Raw genomic sequence first — 18,601 nt, 5'->3', positions numbered from 1 at the left:
TAAGTATGCTTAGGATTTAACCTTTGACACAAAGTCTTAATCCTATGTATGATTATCTACATTTCATCCATAGGAATTTCCAGATTTTGAGCATCAAATAATTGTAGAGCAGGTAGCCTCAAACCAAATAATCTGCCTGACTCTTTCTGTCCACATATAAATATGTAAAAATTAAGTAAAACTGACACAGGGGACACACTCTGTTTGGAAAATAGCAAAGGCAATATACTATTTTTTATTTAGTTTCAGTTGTGCCTTTTGAGGCATAACAACAACAACAAAAAGGCATCTTTGCATTTATTCTGTAAGCCTGCCTTGCTCAATTTGATGCCCTCCACAATTGCCCAGTACAGCCACTACACATCCTGGCTTCGAATTCTGGCAGTTCTTGGCTCAACAAAATTACAGCAGGTTCAGCAAAGCTGCCATAGGCACTGACCCTAACTTCACTCAGGACTTCAACCCAATCTATAAATGTTGAAAATGCCTAGACTCTCTTGTACATCCTTTAAAACATCTAAGCAAAATTGTCTAATAATGAAAACATAGAGAAATAAGGTTTACAAACATTTCCCTCCATTTTACTGCTACTACTGCGCAAACAAATCATCTTAATTTTGATTAAGATACTCAAATTTTTGCTAATACGTTAATTTCATGTATTACCAGAAGCATAAACTAAGGTTTACCTAGTCTCAGCGATGTTTGTAGCAATTACAATTTTACGAACACCAGGAGGGGTCTTTTTAAAAACCTACAAAAAAAGAGAGAGAGAGAGAGAGAGAGGAGAGTAAGAGAAGTAGTTATAAAAATCTATTTTTATTCTAAACTGTCTTTAACAGATTTAAATTATTTCAGTTAAATGAGAAGCATTTAAAATAAGATTAGAATTTAATTGTTTAAATTAAAACACTTAAACAATGAATGTATTACTTGAACCATATCATTAAAATAGCAGGGAACAGCAATCAAATAGAAACCAAAAAAATTGGAATAAGGGAGCTGGAGCTAAACTTCTTACAGATGGAATAGGTATGTGCAAATCAGTGGGATTTAAATTACTTCTAACATACTCAAGTGCCACTGACTGAATGGATCTATTCTTGGTATGCCTAAATCTGATTACTATTAATGATCTTTAATCCCTTGAAAAATTAGTGTTTCAAAGTAGAACATCTCCTAATTAAAGCATTATGTTCTTTATCTTAGAGATGTATTTATTATTTATTTTACACTACTTATAACCCATCCCAATCCCAAAGGACTTTGTGTGGTATACAACACTGCCCAAAGGTGGGTAGTGTAAACCCATTCCACCATATCTGGAGATTCAGGATGACTATTTTTTGAGTATGTTCTAAGTCTTTTCAGAGTAGGAAGGTGTCGACTTTTCATGTTACTTTAAATGCTAAAGAAAATTTAATGAATTTTGTGAAAATTCAGACTAAATTAATTTAATTCAATGCCAAATTTGTATACAGACTTAAGGTATTCTTCAGCAGATACATGCATTTTCTACTACAGGTAGTCCTTGCTTAGCAACAATTGGGACTGGCAACTCCATTGCTAAGCACTGTGGTCATTAAGCAAAACATCACATGACTGTGACTTACTATTTTACTTTCCCCTTCTCTATTAACTCTGCTTGTCACAAACCAGTTGCAAAGCACACAAATGGGGATCACGTGACCGTGGGATGCTGTTACAGCTGTAAATGGATGCTGGTTGCAAACCACCCTACTGGCAACCATGTGACTGCAGGACGCTGTGACACTCATAAATGCAAGGACTGGTTCCAAAGCTTTGCTTTTTTTTTTTTTTTTTTACCACTGTCGTAACTTCGAACAGCTGCTATACGAGGCAGTTGGTAAGCAAGGACTACCTGTATAGATAAGGTTATTAAAATTATGGTCTTTACCAGTTACTATACATACCTGAGTCTGGTTAACAGTAGGCATCAATGAATGCAAAGGTATGATGACAAACCTATCTGAAAATTAAAACAAGCACGATACTTTATGTGAAATTCAGTTGGAAAACAGAAAAAAAAAAGTAGAGAGCTGAAGTGTAAAAAGACAACAAAGCTGTACAAATAGTTCTTAGAGATGCTTTCCAATTCATTAAAAACTTAAGTTTTACTGAATATGATTTTTAATAGAGACACATTTGTTGTTATTAAGGGCAAAAATACTGTTCAGGCCCAATATTAGGGTAGGTACTAAATAAGTTGGGATGGATGGATTTGAGGGAATAATGGTAAACCTTTAACCACAATTCCCCAGCAGTCAGCAACGTGTAAAACATTTGAAGGGATGGATCACTCAATCAACGGAGATTGGGGTTCTCCACTTCTGGAAACTTTTAAAGAAGAGCTGAAGAGCCACTTCTCATGGATGATTTAATTAGTTTTTTCTGTATACTGCAGAGGGATTACTAGATGGTCTTTGCGCTCCCTTCCAAATCTATAATTCTAACAGCTGGGTGGGGACAGTTGCTCCAAAGATTTTCTCAAAATGCATGTTTGTGTGGGCATGAAAATCAAACAAAGTAAACCATTTGTGTATGTGGGGGAGAGTCTTCAAACAGCTACATCAGTCTTTACAGGGGATGCAACTACTTTAATGCTTCAGGGGCAAGGGAATGCTTTGCTTGCGCCAGTATACTCCTGAAGTTCCCATTTAAAATACTATGCACTGCCCTGATAATCATTATATGTGTGATCTTAACAGGTAAAGCTATGCTGAAAATAATCGTAAAATTGATATTTTTCAACTTATACTGCAATTACCAGACAAATCTATTTAGAAGTTAACCCTACTAAGTTTAATCGGACTTACAGTTCAGTAAAAAAATATTCACCCCTAGAATTTTCTGATAGTTTGCCTATTTGCCCCTGAATGTTATTAGAGCAGCCTTGCTCAACTTTTTGACCCTGGAGGAACCCCTGAAATATTTTTCAGGTCTCGGGGAAACCCTGCACATTCAGGCTCAAATATAGGCCAGAAGTTACAAAACGATTATACTTGTTTCATGTGTAGGCTTGTATATATGCGTTAACAGTGTTTGGAAACTGAAAATAAAGAAGGAAACTTACTTCTTTAATGTGAAGTTGCTGAAATTTGAAATATTTTTTTAAATAAATTGTGATATCCCAGGAAACCCTAGTGACGTCTCACAGAACCCTAGGGTTCCACGGAACCCTGGTTGAGAAACCCTGTATTAGAGATTTATGTAGGCCCTAATATTATGTAAAGGTAGTCTGAGTAAGCAAATAATACCAAAGTTTGTTAGCATTTGAGAGAGTCAAATGCTACTACCAGTATGGTACTGCCACCTCCATGCTTGACAGCTTATTTTAAATGCAGTGTTCAGTTCCTGGCAGGTATACCACCATCTATATAGCCCCAAAGTTCAATTTTTGACTCATTTGTCAACAGAACAGTCCTCCAGAAATCTGAAGAGTTCTGACAGCACCTGCATCCCTTTTTCAGGTAAATATCAATGTTCTTCTTAGTGAGCAATTTCCACTTTGCTACTGTCCCATGAGCTCTATTTCTATCCAGTTTTCTGAGAGTGGAATCATCAGCACTGACTTCAGGCAGGTGAGAGAAACCTGCAGATTCCTGGTTAGCGTTCTGGGGATCTTTATAACTTTGATGATGATTTTAGGTGGTAAAATTGGAGTGATTTTGACCAGATAGGCATTCTTGGCAAAAATTCCCTTTGGCCCCAAATCATCTTCATATGTCATTGTCGTCATCACCATCATCACCTTGACTTATCCATTAAATGCTATTTCCAATCTTACTTACTGCTATTTCAAGTATGCAGTTCAACAAATCCCACTTCAGCTATTGTGTTGCTTGAAAATCAGGACAGGCATTTGCTAAAGAGTAAAGGGACATGCAAAGCAACTGCAAACAGAATAGGGGGAGAGGCTCAGAGTGCCAGCTGGAAAGGCTCAACATTATATAGATATCCGTAACTTTGCTCTTTAGTATTACAGTAGCTGCTTGACCGTATTGATTTACTAGTTCACTCCAAGCCAATATTTAATGTAATGTAAGCCAATATATGTCTGAAAACGATTTACCGAATTCTTAGGTCAAATTCTACAAAAAGCCTAACATACCATATGCTATTCAAAAAACAAACAAACAACTATTTCAATTGTAAAATTTTACCTGATTTAAACATAACTTGAGATACCAGAAGATCATGTAGTGTGCTAATGTTATCCCATCCAGGAAGAAATACCAGAATTGCGCCCTCCTGAATATAAAACAGGTATATTAAATAACATATCTGCATTTTAAATTCATAAATATAGCATACAATATGGTCACATACATAATTCTAGGTCAGTCTTTTTACACAGAGCTTTAGATCAGAGGTAGGCAAGCCCTCAATTGCAGCCGAGGTTTAACTCATCAGATAATGGTCAAAGTCTGGTAGCCTAGTCATTATTCAATATTACATAAATTAATACTTGTATGGGCAATATATAATAGTAGAAAAAATACTTTTCACTGTTTCTCAAGGAATATTAACGTTTTCCAAGAGAAAATGACGTTAATTCTATTTTACCCATTTCATGGCACAGCTTGCAAAATCCCATATGCAAATCAATTACAAAATAACTTTCTCTATTACGAATGTATAGTGCTGAAATGCAAAATACTTTCTAACCTTAAATCATGATGTACATGATCCAGTCAAAGTCACATAGATATGGTCTACTGTTTTCTTTTAGTAACCAACTGCTTATGGCTGTCATTATATACTACTTGGAAGGCAGTAAGCCCCATTGCAGTGGACTTTCTGCTGGCTAGACCTGTATAGAATGACAACGTAAGTCTTTTTTTCTCAAATTTAGCATTTCATATTAATTTTACTTAAATAGCATCACATAAAACTAAGAGAGAAAAGAAGCAGTGCTGTCTGCGGGGTGGAAGTCAAAAGAGGCAAGATTCTAACTGCAGTGTCATGATCAAAGCCCTGCCCCTTTGTACCTGTGTGTACAAAAGAGGTGGGGCTTTGATCATGATGCCACAAACAGTTTGCCTGCTTTGACTCCTCTGCAGATGACTAAACAAGCAAATAAATAAATCAAGCAAGGCAGTCTACTAGCCCGTAAGAAACTCACCTCTTCTTCAAGAGCAATATATCTGATTAATGCTGCTATCAAATCAAGATCAATTTTATCATCATCCATCATTTCCAGTGCATCAATTGTAGTTTCTGAATATCTAGAAATCATGTAGAGATTAAAGAATCAGTACATCCAACACAAAATTGCTATGCTCAATAAGAATATACCACTTCTCAATGTATGAAAGAAAAAAAAGAGCAAAATTACAGTGTGTGTTAAGGACAGAGTAATAGCTAAGCTAACTCTGCTAAAAAGGAATTACAGTAAATGAACTGTTTGCTTTCAAGCAATGAGAAATTTGTTTTTCCCCACATAAGCACATCTAAATTTGTCATAATACAATACACTGAGTAAACTTAACAAGAGTCAAAAATTATATTATCAAAAATCATAAAAATACTGCTAGTTTAACAGTGTCTATACTTCTGTTTCACAATCCCACACATTTACTGTGAAGTCAACTACCGTTATTCAATACAGTTTGCTTCCTTAGAAGTTAAAGAGTTATTCGACAAGAAAATTTGAAAGTTGCATAAAAAAGGGAAAGGAAATATATATACCTACCGTGTTCTTAGTTGCTTTAAATAATCTGGCCATTGTTCATGATAAATTTCTTCTTTTTCTTCCTTTTCTGGTCTGCTTATATGTCCCTGCATAAATCTCTTTTTCCAATGTGGCCTGCGATCTATGTTTTCTGGTATGTACCTTTGAAACAGATACAATGTTATGATATTTTGCAAATATCCTGCAAAATGATTCTATCATTTTGCAGGATATTTGCCTGCAAAATGAATTTTCCACTTTTCTTTATTGCACTACAGGTAGTCGTTGCTTAACAACAGTAATTGGGACCAGAATTTTGATCGCTAAGCTATGTGGTAATTAAGTGAGTCATCATGTGACCACATCACTTAACAACAGCAACCCCAGCAATCCCTGTTGCCATTAAGCGAAAATTGTGGTTGTTAAGTGAGAAACTCATGTGACTGCGACTTGCAACTTCCTGCCAGCTTCCTACAAGTCAATGGGGAAACTGGTTGGAAGTTGCAAGTCCTGGGTAGCTCACAAGCAGGCTGCAGGGCAGGTGAGTGCTATGGAGTGAGGCGGGAGGAGTGCTGGGGTGCCACGCAAGTGCGTGCAGGCTGGGGAGGGGTGTTGCAGCGGAAGCATGCTACAAAGTACTGGGATCTCATATACTGTAGGGGGCTCCTTGAGAGAAAAAGTGGCAGGAGTTACTTGCAACCTTCCCTGCTGGCTCCGCATTGACTTTGTGGGAAGCTGGCAAGGAAGGTTGCAGATTGCAATCATGTGACCATGGCACCCTGCAACCATTGTGTGAGCTGGTTGCCAAGCACTTTGATCATGATCACATGACTGCAGGGGTGTTGCGGCAGCCAGAACTTTGAGGGCTGGTCATAAGCACCACTTGTTCAGCACCATCACAACTTTGAATGGTCTTTGAACAAGTGGTTGTTAACTGAGGACTACCTGTACACAAGCCCCACATCTGTACTGAAAGGTTCAGGCATAGGATCATGTGCGGGAGATATGAAGAAGTAAGACAGCAAGGGAAGTCTTATGTGTAGGTTGAAGTCTATATGCTATTCAATCCAAATTAGATTACTACAGTTCTGAAAAGAAAAAGAGGACCGTCTTCTGACTAACCGTAATTTCTCAATTACATCTTCCAAAAGGTATTCCTTGACAGGATAAGTAAAGCCAGGAATATGGATCATAGGACAACTGTCTGTCGTAAAGAGGAGAAAAAAAATATGACAACACCAGCATTTTTAACAGACTGCTGTGTGAGTGAAACAGAGCATCAATATATGAGGCATAAAATGCCACAAGAAAAGCGTATGACGCATATACAGAATAAAAAAACCATTCAAAAATTTTGTATTGATCTAGTTTCTTAAGAGAATGTAACATTCTGTTGCATATGCACATGACTAATACAAGGAACGTAAACTATTCAAACATACAAAACCCCCAACTGCAAACTTTTCTATGCCTTAGAATGTAAACATGTAAGCCCTGTAAGCATCTTGGGAATGTACACAGTTAGTATATATACAAAGGTTCTGTTTGGATGAATTAATAGTTCCAACTATGGGATATACTTGCATAAGTTCAAGGAATATTGCTACAACCAACAGCAAAGCATAATAGTGCCTTAATAGAAGCCCAGCTAAAGCCTCAACATGCTCCTAAACCATCTGCACATGAAAAACCAGAAATAGAATTCAAGCTGTGGTCTTCACAGTGTCTAAGAAATGGATTAAGAAGGGGAGCTGCACTTCCCAAGGTCCATTTTGCAGCACCCCCAAATACCAATTTATTTTCTGGCTTCCAAAATGTGTACAGTCAGTGTGCTAAGTTCAAACACCTATTTTGCCCTGGGAAGCTATGAAATCACCCCAAGCTATAAGAACCCTTAAAGAGAAAAAGGCTGAAAAACATTAATTGAAATTAAACTCAAACAGGTTTAATTTTCATCCCAGCCTTACTTTACCTTTTCCTGTATGTATGTATGTATGTATGTATGTATGTATGTATGTATGTATGTGTCACATTTATATGGACCTTGGTTTGATTTTAAAAAAGTGTGCCATATTAACACAACATGTATTAGCTATTCTGATTGAGCTATTCTGATTATAGAAATATCCAACAGTAGTTTCATGCTCACTTGCCATTTCTCAGTTTGGACTTACTTTACTTTTAGATGCTAACAACAGTTAAAACAAACTACATTTTACATATAAAAATCTTGATTATGTCATATACCAAAATAATCTGAAAACTTCTCAGCATTCAGTGTAGCACTCATCAGAATTATTTTCAAATCTAGTCGTACATTCAGGAGATCTTTAATTATTGCCATTAAAACATCTGATTGAAGATTTCTCTCATGGACTTCATCAAGGATTACATGACTTACACTGGACAACTGTCTACAAGAAAAAATACAAAGCAAATAGACATGGTGGCTTTCAAAACCAGGAAATACAATTAAAAAGTTGCAAGTAAATGGAAATGACTGGCCATAGCAAGTACAGTTGTTACCAGTAGCAAATGTACCCTTAAATAAATCCTTGAAAAAAACATTTATTAGTTCTTTTGATTGAAAAAAAAATACATACTTGTCTGACTGGAGCCACTGCAGGACAATTCCTGTTGTGCAGTATAAAATTGAACCTTGTCTCCTTGGCAACCGGCTGAAAGAAATCCATTAAGAATACTTCAGTTCCCCTTTTTTGCATTTGAAAAAATCAATAGAGAACTAGGAGGAGGACATATAGTTTTAAAAGCTATAATGAATCAATATGACTTCAGCAACAGCTCTACGCACATATTAAGATTCAAATGAAGTGCGTGGCTGTGCAAAATGAAGATGACACCTATAATTCTATCAACACATTTCCCTAGATGAAACCTACTCAAATCAATAGAGTGGATCATAAATTGCTTTCAGTCGTATTCCACTGGCAATAGAAAATTATTCTAGGAACCTCTAGAATAGCACAGAAAAAGGTTCTGTGTGTTGCAGGAAAAAAACTGTCAGGAAAATGCCTCTGCTAGATTCCAGTACCACTGATGCATGGAAGGAACCCTTCAGAGAAAGGACTGTCTGGACTTAGTTCTGCACAAACGTGCAGAATACCAAATCAATATACCAAAAGATTCCAACAGGCGGTCTGCAGACTACTGATGGTAGACAAGAGAACTGCCTATGGTATTGGGCCAAAATAGAAATAGTAATAGTTTTAAATCTCCTGAAATCATCAAAACTCAGTATGGTGGTGCAAAATCTCAAAAGAGTTTTGGTATGGATGTCTAAAACGTTGAGATTTTAAAAGAGAATATCAAAGTCTTGCAAAATGTGGTGATTTTATGAGATCTCAGGCATTTTTAAAAATTACTACTATTAATTAATTGGGGGGGCCCTCCTCAGAATCATCTTGAGAGTCACAAGCATTATTCTGAACAAAAAAAACACAGTAAGTTCTACTGTTTAAATAGCAGTTATTCAGCTTTTTAAAATTTTCACTGGAACTGAAGCAAGACTTCAGTAAACTATAGCTTATTAGAATCACTGTGCACTGTAAGAATAAAAGATAAAGAGCAGCCAATTCCAAAGCAACCACAAGTGCTGTACTGGTTATTGTAATACAGGTAGTCCTTGTTTAATGACTGCCTTGTTTAGCAACCATTTGTGGTTATGACAGTGATGAAAAAGTAACTTTACTGCCAATTCTTGCACTTATGACCTTCGCAGGTCTGTAGGGGAAAGGAAAGCTGAAGTAAGATTATAAGCACAGTCACAGTTTCACTTAGAGACCACTTCACTTAACAATCAAGTTTGCAGTCCCAACTGTGGTTGCTAAAGAAGGACTACCTGTTCCGTGTATTGCTACTTTCAGTTCAGTACACAAAGAAAGCAGTATGCAAATGAAGCAAACATTCAAGGAAGTAGCAACATATGCATATTTTGATCACACTAGCGTGAGTCATTTGATTGCTTGAATCAGGAAGTCATCATTTGTTTAAAGTAACTTACATTGAGTTCTACCTAGCTGTATCACAAAGTCAGTCTTATGATGCTTCTGAAAACCTCAATCATGATAGTTTGCATTTTGTGTTCTTGCTGGCATCATCCTAATTCCTTCAAACATTGGTAAATATAGCATTCCAACACCTTGTCCCACTTCAGTGAAAGGCAGATAACAAAACTGAGACTACTGCAGCAGGCCCTCCACCTATTTTGGAAGCACTGCTGCTTCTCATACAGAAAAAGACTTTTGCTTTGTCTACGTAGCTACATTTAAGAGGCTAAATATCATAGTAGAGAGATACAGAACTGGGATTCAGTGATTTTGATGTTTAATAGCCATGCAAGAATAAAGTTCTGCCAAATCATGACCCCCATGTTTGAATACATGCAGGTTCCCAAAAGCTTTTAATTGGTAGATAAATCCAGCTTGTCTTCAGTCCTAATGTTTCCGTTTTAGCTTTGCCATCTTAATTTAAGAGTTTTGCAATCACGCAGTTTCCTTCAGAAACCTCTAATAACTAATTCACCATCCCAATGATCATTTTCTTGAACTCATTTGGCTGTTTCTAGAACAAGCAGGTATTCAAGCCAGCAGATTAAAGCCTAGCTCAGACTTCAGTTAGTTTCTCAGTATTCATGACCCACAAGAAAGTGAGGCCCTTTACATTCCCTTCATTCTGAAATAAGATCTTACCTATTTTTTTATTCCTCTTTTTCTCCTGATCCTCTTCTGGATATGTCCATTCTTACATAATCCAGTGGGACTCTGCAATTCTAAGTGCCCTGCTTCTTTATAAGCCTTCCCCAACTCTCTGTTACTATTTCCCAAACTGTAATCATCATCTCAATCTTTTTGTCTGTCATTGTCCATGTGCTATCTCTTTTTAGTGCTTAGAATGCTAACAATGTAATCCTATATCTGTCTCTAGATATACTGTATATACACAGGAATGCAGCCTAACCAATCCTTTCTCTTTCTGACAATATTTCTCACAATAAAATTATTATTTGGCTACAAAACTATTATTAAGCTGCAACTTTCTTCAGCACATCAATGGAGTCTCTGAAGGCTGTGCAATGTGTACCCAATTTTAAAGACTCTGAGGAGGATCAGTTGAACAACAGCTTCCTTTTTGTCCAGGTTAACAACTGTGATGCATAAGCCATTCTTGGCTACAAGATCAAACAAAATTTGGATCCTGGCATTCTAATGTTAAGTGTACTTCCAACTGACTGGAAACTGTTCAAGAGAATCTACATTCTGTGAAATGTCAGGTTATAAACAAGAATCACGTACCTTTCAAGGCGAATTTGATATCCTGTGCTTTTTCCATTACCACAGCTTTCAGCCCTTTCTGTTGCAACTCTCTCTGCTACCTTGATTTTAATAAAATTAATACCTTATTAAAATCTATGTATTTCTAAAACACAGTTACTGCTTTTAGTTACAGAAGGGATTTAAATATCACTTACAGAAATAGCACTGATTCTCCTAGGCTGAGTGCATACAATCCTGCAAGAAGATCCTTTTCCTCTTTCAATATAGTCATCCAAAATGAACTGAGTTACTTGGGTTGTCTTTCCACAACCAGTCTCACCACTTATAACAGTTACCCGGCTATTATTTATAAGGTTTACAAGCTCCTGTTTTGGAAAGAATAAAAGTGATCACTTTTTGTGTATAGATGCACCAACCATGTATCCATGCACCATTTCCATCTATGAAATAAATAAAATCCACAGTATACAATGATAAACTTAGTATTAACTTTATTAGGTGGTAACATGTTTTGGCTTCAGTTCTGTTAACTGTCTGGACTGGTTCTCTAAATAGAAGATGGGATATAAATTAAATTAATAACTAAACAAACATCCCTTATTTTAAAAGATATGTAACCTAGCCAGGTACAGTTACACCAACTGTAGCCCTATTACTAATGACGCTCAGAAAAGAGAATAAAATAGACAGGTTGGGAATGCATTAAAGACAGCCTGCATTTGCAGATCCAAATGCTTACCATTTTCTTGATGCACCTCCAGCAAGGGAGGCAATTGCACTAGACCTGAAATTCTGCATTTACTCTTACTTCTCTAATCAGAATAGTGGATAATATATGGGAATTAAATAGAAGTAAAAACACCTAGTTTCCTATCCTGTACTCTGGCTGGCACAAGCCTTACAGGTTAGAAAGGGGCATTAATTCTGCTAAAATGTCGCCTCATTTAAGACCATTAAGATCCCTCCCCCAATAAATAAATGTTAGCATTAATAAAACAACAGTTTTCAAGTACTTTATAAGCAGCTACTTACATTTCTTCATGAGTTACAGTCTTCATCTTTAAGCTAACCATGCTAACTAAAAGAAGTAGTGTTTTAACTTTAGGTTCATAACTGTCTCAGCAGGCAGACTAGGTGACAATTCTTTAAACAAATGGCCTGATTAAATTTGATGTTATTCCACCAAGTTCCAACTCCTTTGTACAAATTACCCTATTCTACCACATTGCTTTTAGTATTTTATTGTTGAGATTTCCCTCATGATTCTTAGCATTCATTTGTTCATATTAAATCTCTTTATCCTAACTGTGTTAAAGATGTAGCAAATTATTTTAATAAACATTCCTTACCTTCCTCATACTGTAGGAAGGCAATTTCTCACGAAATCTCTGCAAATTAAAGAACATGAAACTTGGTTATTTCATAATAATTCATTTGCTTAAAAAGTTTAATAAGATTATAAAACGTAATTTCCCTGGTATCCCCTATTCCAAAGGCATTCAGATGTACTAGTTTTCTCTTTACATTTAAAAATGACATTTTTAATAACTTTATTGTTATACATTAGTTCAAAGCTCAATTGAAACAAGACAAAGTATACCAGGCATTCAAAGGACAGTGTCTCTGCTAAAGTGATACCTTAGCATATATGCAGTGAGCAGACCCTTCTCTCTCTCTAAGTCATACTGGTGACATCACTGAAGTGCTGGTCTCAGTGAAAACAATACCATGGTCTGCAATAAGGATTCTTCAAAGTAAGCCAGAGCTGTGATAGAATGTCTACTGCAGTTCAGCTGCTCGCTGACATCACATGATTTAAAGAGGAAAGGAATGCTTACCACTACTTACTGGCATGTTGAGATCCACATGCTTCTACACATGAAGTTGTCAATTGAACAACACTGGTCTGGAACAAAAATGATATCCCAAAGATATGCAGAGGAGACATAATTCTATTTACTTATGTATCTCCTCCAATTATTCTTCCTTTATTGATTATAAGAATATTTGCCCAGAAGGGCATAGTTCACAATCTTTCAGATTATTTTATAACTTGTTAGCAGTTAGTCCCTTGAGCCTAGTAAGTTTTGTCCTTTCACTCTGCCAAGGCACCAAGCATATCTGCAGATCTAGCACATTCTAACACTGATTGGATTTACTTCATCTGCCAAATCACCTATCCATAATCTTGGTCTATGTTTGGTTTCTTTAATTACCTTGGTGCCTCATTTGCCTACAGATTAGCATGCCTTGTGTACCAAGAAATAAGTCTTTATCCTCAGCTCCACTGAGACTAACACAATGTGATTTAAACTGCCAATTTATTTATATTATTCCTAGACCTTGACACTGATCATGTCCTATTCACTTCCATCTCATCATTCCACTGCCAACAGGACATGAGAGATTATGAAGCTTCAATGGCTGAGCATTCTTGACTGAAGGAAAAAATGCTCTATTGTAAGACAATCCTATACACATCAGCTCAGAAATTAAGTCTCACTGATTCTAGATGTATAAGACTGCCTACCTCACACTCCATTGAGTAATATTACATTTTTTGTACAATTTATTATAATTTTGAGGAAAATTAATAAACATTAATAAAAATAAATTTTAGTTGACTTTTAAAGGTTGTATTCTGCCATTCAGAAAACCTCAGTACCTGCATCTCAATATATCTTGAATCAGATCTTTTCTTTCTCAGTTCTTCTTTAAACTGTTCATCTAAGTCACTATCCGGCATATTTTCTTGTAAGAGATACTCTGAATCTTGACCTAGAAATGTTTTTTCCAAGGCTGGCCTTCTCTTTTCAGGGGCCTTCTCCACAACAGGTTTTTCCACAACAGGCTTTGTTTCAGTAGGAACCTCCTTTGTATACCTGGAAAAGAATAAATGTAAGTATTCCAACTGTGAAAAAAAGTATTTTATTGAAATGTGTATTTAATCATTAAAATTCTGATCTACAACTCTCTGCTCACCTACAATTAAGTAAGTGCTATTAATTTCCGTGGATCTGGCAGATTCAGATTTGTTCTATTTGTGCTTTCTTTTCTCCTGTATCAGTCTGCCATACTCCTTCTGCTCACATCATAGCACAGTCTCAAGTAAGTTCTAGTCTAAAACTTTTAATTATAAAATGTATAAAGTATAACATCATGACTCCTGTGCACTCAACTCCCTGACTTCAGTTGGCTGTTGACCTAGTTGATACATATACATATTATATAATATACATATTATCTACTATCAATGCAGCCAACATACAGAGGAAGTGTTGGGAAAGGTTTTTGGAATAATATGGCAGTAAACGATAGGTTATCTAAAGAACAATGATACTCATTAGCATAAGCAATCAAGCTTCAGCAAGTCAGTTATTCACAAGACTACAGTTATCATACAATTTCAAGTAATGCTTTTTGAAAAGACAATTTCATTCACTATCCATTCACGAACACCAAAATTCTACTTTAATCATTCTGATTCCTAATGGGCAATCTTGCAAACTAAAAAGCATTATTGTGATGTGCTACTTTGCCACAACAACAAATAAACAAATGACTATATCTATGAAGGTAGTCCTCATTTAATGACTGCCTCATTTAGTGACCATTCATAGTTACAACAGTGATGAAAAAGTAACTTGATGACTAATACTCACATTTACGATCTTCGCAGGTCTGCAGAATAAAGGAAAGCTGAAGTAAGTTCATAAGCACAGTCGCAGTTTCACTTAGCAAACGCTTTGCTTCAATGACTGAGTTGCAGTCCCAATTGTGGTCACTAAATGAGGACTACCTGTATATATATATTTACATATACATATACACCTCATTCCCCTCTACCTCCCCATTATTTAGAGATTCAACTAGCACTATTTTCAAGCAGCATGGACAATGGAAACGGATTAAAAATACTGTAGTCCAAAATACAGGGAAAGCATCAGACTGACTATTCTTAATCAAAGGAAAGAGGAACTCTGTTCAAATGGAACAAAACAGAATGACAAAAAAGGAGTAAGAATCCAAGGTAAGTAACGAGATGGTTAGGAAGCATCTGGTTATCATGAATGAATGAATTCAAGATTCTAGGACCAGACTAATTACATCATCCAAAAATTCTGAAGGTGCTTGCAATGTCATCTCCAAGCCCCTTTCTGTGATCATTGAGAAATATTCCTGTCACATTGAGGACAGGAATATTGGCAGAGGACAGGAGAAAGGCAAATATCACTGTTAACTTAGAAAGGGGGAAAAAGAGGACCAAGGCTCCAGAATGGTCAGTTAGTGGTCAATAGTGGACAAAACAGATTATTAAGCAGTCAGTTTCTGAGCATACAGGAAAGAATACATCGCTTGATAGGAGCCACCATGGGGATCACCAAGAATAAATCATGCCCAAACACTCTAATCTCCCTTTTTGATAGAATGACCCATTTACCTGATTACAGTTATGTGGGAGATTTAGCGTATCTTCCCTGCAGCGAAGTGTTTGACTCAGTGTCCCATGAGAGAGTAATAGTATTTGTCTGGGTTCAGAATATTGCATTCATTCTGGCACTGCATTTTAGGAAGGCCAATGACAGACCGGAGTATGTCACAGGAGAGCAACCAAGATGATAAAGGGTTGGAAGGGAAAGATTAAGAGGAACAGTTGGAGGCATTGGATATGCTTAGTCTGGAAGAGAGAACATTGCAAGGAGACATGACAGCTGTCTTCAAGTATTTGGAGGACTGTCATGGAAAAGAAGGGACAGAATTGTTCAGAGCTGGTGCAGAAGTCAGGGCAAGAAACAAAGGGTTTAAATGACAAGAAAGTAGGTTTGGTTAGACATCAGGAAAAAAAAATCCTAACTGAGAACTATTTAACATTGGAACAGACTGCTTCAGGAAATGGTGCACTCTCCTTCACTGGAGCTATTTTTTTAACAGAAGCCGGGATGGCCATCTGTTGGAGGTAGTAGTGGATTCATACACTGGGCAGGGGATTGAACCAGATGATCTCAAATAACCTCTCCAAACCTTATATTTTTCCAATCAAGACATGAAATCAGACTAGACACAGTATTACATGTTTTCTCATTTTTAAGCTGTTCCCTGTTTGGTCTGTAATTCCTACTGAAACTGAAATTTATCTAAAACAAAAAGGATTTAATGTTCTTATTACCCTTCTTCATCAGACCACCAAGACATAGCTTCTTGTTCTTTTTCATTTTTGTTCTGGACAGTATTCAGCAGCTGTACAATCTGTTCTTCTCTGCGCTCATCCATATGTACCACAGCTCTCTATGTAAATAAAATGTATCTTATTAAAACTTTAAAATACAGCATTTAATTTTATTCTGGCTTTGTCTCACTGACCAATTTTATCCACAAGTGTCATTAGGACGTAGCAGAGGGAGTGAAAAGAAACAGGGCCGTTCGTATAAGGAACTTTGCTCCTCTATCAATCAACACATTAGGTGCCCCAAAATTCAGGTGGTCAATGGCAATGAGCAGGAAAAGAAGCATTTTCTGATTACTAATGGGAATAGTGGAATCTCTAGTGAAAAGGCTTTCAGGTACTGAAGGTGGACTTAGACAGGCAGAACATCTGCCAACCAGTAGGAACTGCTATGGCAATTGGTTAATCAGGAGAACCATGCAAAGTACTTACATATACTAAGATATATGCTAAAGGTGTCTGGGTGGCCTGCTAAAAATGGTAAAATAGTTTGGCATGCTGACAAATAGCTCAATGAAAACATCAAACTAGTAGGAGCTGCAGAGAACAGTCAATTCCACATTATCAAAGAACCACAACCTAATACTGCATAACAGTATCATCATACAAATCCTTCATACAGCCACACTTGTTTTACTATGTTCAACTTGATATAGTGCACACAGAAGGCTCTCCTAAACCCAGAACAGGAAGGAATAACCAAAGCTGTCGAAGAGATAACTTTGCAACAGATGTCAAAAGGTTACAATATTTGGAGTTTCTTTAGCTTAGGAAAAAAGACAAATAAGGAGTCATCATAAAGGTATTTACTATGCCAGTCTACAACTGATTCGAAAGAGGTATACTGCTATGCACAAAAAGTAAGAGATTTTTCTTCCCTTTTCATGGAATACGAGAAATTCAAAACCCTGACACGAACTGAACAGTTTCCCAGGTTCAAGACATACCTCACCGTCAGTTCTACAGCTGCAACTCCCCATCAACCGAACTCCTCGCCACAATTTCAGGCTCCCCGATCTATCAAGGGAAACGACCTTAACTGAGGAGGAGGCATACCCCGCGTCGCAAACTAAGGAGAAATGAGCTCTTCTGCTCCCCCTCCTTTTCCCTGCCGGTGCCATCACCCACCTGCTGCCTCTCGGCCTCTTTGCTTCTCTCGCCTTGTCTCCGCGCGTACCACAGGCCAATCTCGCGGCCTTTCAGGTGAGGAGGCGGACGGCCGCGACCGCCGCCCCCGCCGCCCCCCGCACAACCTCTTCCTCCGCCACCGCTGGAAGACGAGGACGACGAGGACTGCGAAGCACGGGGCCCGCCCCCTCGGCCCCAAGCCCGGCGGTGCTCGTAGCTCATCGTAAACCTGGCAACAGAAGCGCGGATCGAAGGACCCTCCTCTCCGTCAGCGGACGCGATGACCTCCGGAACCAAAACCAGCAACTAGCTCAAGCCGGCCTGTCCCAGTATTATTACTTCCCTTCGGAAACGAGAGGCTGGCGCGCAGGCGCAAACGCCGCTAAGTGGGCGTTGAAGAACAGGGTTTCTCCACCTTCGCAACTTTAAGATGTGTGGACTTCAACCCCCAGAATTCCCCAGTCAGCGAGGGTTTAGAATTTAGAATTCTAATTTGGAATTTCGAATACAGCTGGCGTATCCGCGTTGCTACAAGCGCTGCTGTCCTAGAGCGGTGGTCGGATAAGCCCTTGGCAAGTCGTCCGCACGTACGCGGGCAAGGGTCATACTAAGCCAGCCGTGGTGTTGAGCAAACCGTGCTTTTTGTGTGTGTGAATCTTTTGCGGTGTTTCAGCGAAAGGTGTTTTCGGTCCAGCTTTACCCAGAGTGGCACAGACGTGCATTTCAGATACAATCGCAGCCTTTTATTAAGTGGTAATTTTCACCGGCTTAACAAGCGGCAGCATTTCGCCAGCCTAGTCTGGGCTGTAGGGTCCATGCGAGACTACCTGGAAATCCCAGCGGTGCAGTTTGGACGGGAGTCGAAGGCAAGAAGGAAGGGACAATGGCAAATGGCTTCTGAGTCGTTGCTGAGCAAAGTGCATGGTTGTGTCCATGCGATCAGGAGTTCAGCTCAGCTTATTTTAAGACTCCCACCAGGGCCGCAACTAGGGTCTGTGTCACCTGGGGCAAACAGGGATTCCATGCCCATTTTGGCGCCCCCCCCCCAGCGCGGTGCCTGGGGCACATGCCCCGCTTGCCCCCCACCCCCAGTTGCGGCCCAGGCTCCCACGAGGTAGAGGGGCTCAATCCCAAATCGAGATGCGGAGAATTTGCAGCCTAAGCATCTGATTTGATCCGTGTTAACATGGAGTTTAAGGCATATTTATTGAAGGCATCAAGGATTAAATGTCCACAGATTTATATTGTAATTTTTGCTTC

At 38.1% G+C, this 18,601-nt stretch overlaps 1 protein-coding gene and 1 long non-coding RNA gene across 3 annotated transcripts in view; one reads left to right on the top strand and one right to left on the bottom strand.

Annotated features, from left to right (window-relative positions):
* DHX36 (DEAH-box helicase 36) overlaps window positions 1-17,637 on the bottom strand; it is a 31,861-nt gene extending 14,224 nt beyond the window's left edge. The window contains exons 1-14 of one of the 2 annotated variants that reach the window (XM_063306535.1): window positions 17,342-17,637; window positions 16,157-16,275; window positions 13,655-13,871; window positions 12,339-12,377; window positions 11,184-11,354; window positions 11,008-11,087; window positions 8,299-8,373; window positions 7,943-8,109; window positions 6,818-6,899; window positions 5,717-5,857; window positions 5,147-5,249; window positions 4,185-4,272; window positions 1,935-1,990; window positions 690-754 (exon numbers count right to left, since the gene is read on the bottom strand). In XM_063306535.1, the coding sequence (XP_063162605.1) occupies window positions 690-754; window positions 1,935-1,990; window positions 4,185-4,272; window positions 5,147-5,249; window positions 5,717-5,857; window positions 6,818-6,899; window positions 7,943-8,109; window positions 8,299-8,373; window positions 11,008-11,087; window positions 11,184-11,354; window positions 12,339-12,377; window positions 13,655-13,871; window positions 16,157-16,275; window positions 17,342-17,563 (1,625 nt within the window). In that variant the 5' untranslated portion in view covers window positions 17,564-17,637. The remainder of the gene's footprint in view (window positions 1-689; window positions 755-1,934; window positions 1,991-4,184; window positions 4,273-5,146; window positions 5,250-5,716; window positions 5,858-6,817; window positions 6,900-7,942; window positions 8,110-8,298; window positions 8,374-11,007; window positions 11,088-11,183; window positions 11,355-12,338; window positions 12,378-13,654; window positions 13,872-16,156; window positions 16,276-17,341) is intronic. The other variant, XM_063306534.1, reaches the window with a different exon arrangement.
* Window positions 1-18,601, top strand: part of LOC134499731 (uncharacterized) — a 296,249-nt gene that overhangs the window by 104,658 nt on the left and 172,990 nt on the right. The window lies entirely within an intron of this gene.

Source organism: Candoia aspera, chromosome 6, assembly GCF_035149785.1.
Source record: "Candoia aspera isolate rCanAsp1 chromosome 6, rCanAsp1.hap2, whole genome shotgun sequence".
Classification (NCBI taxonomy): Eukaryota; Metazoa; Chordata; class Lepidosauria; order Squamata; family Boidae; genus Candoia; species Candoia aspera.
This window is presented reverse-complemented; position numbering and strand designations above follow the sequence as displayed.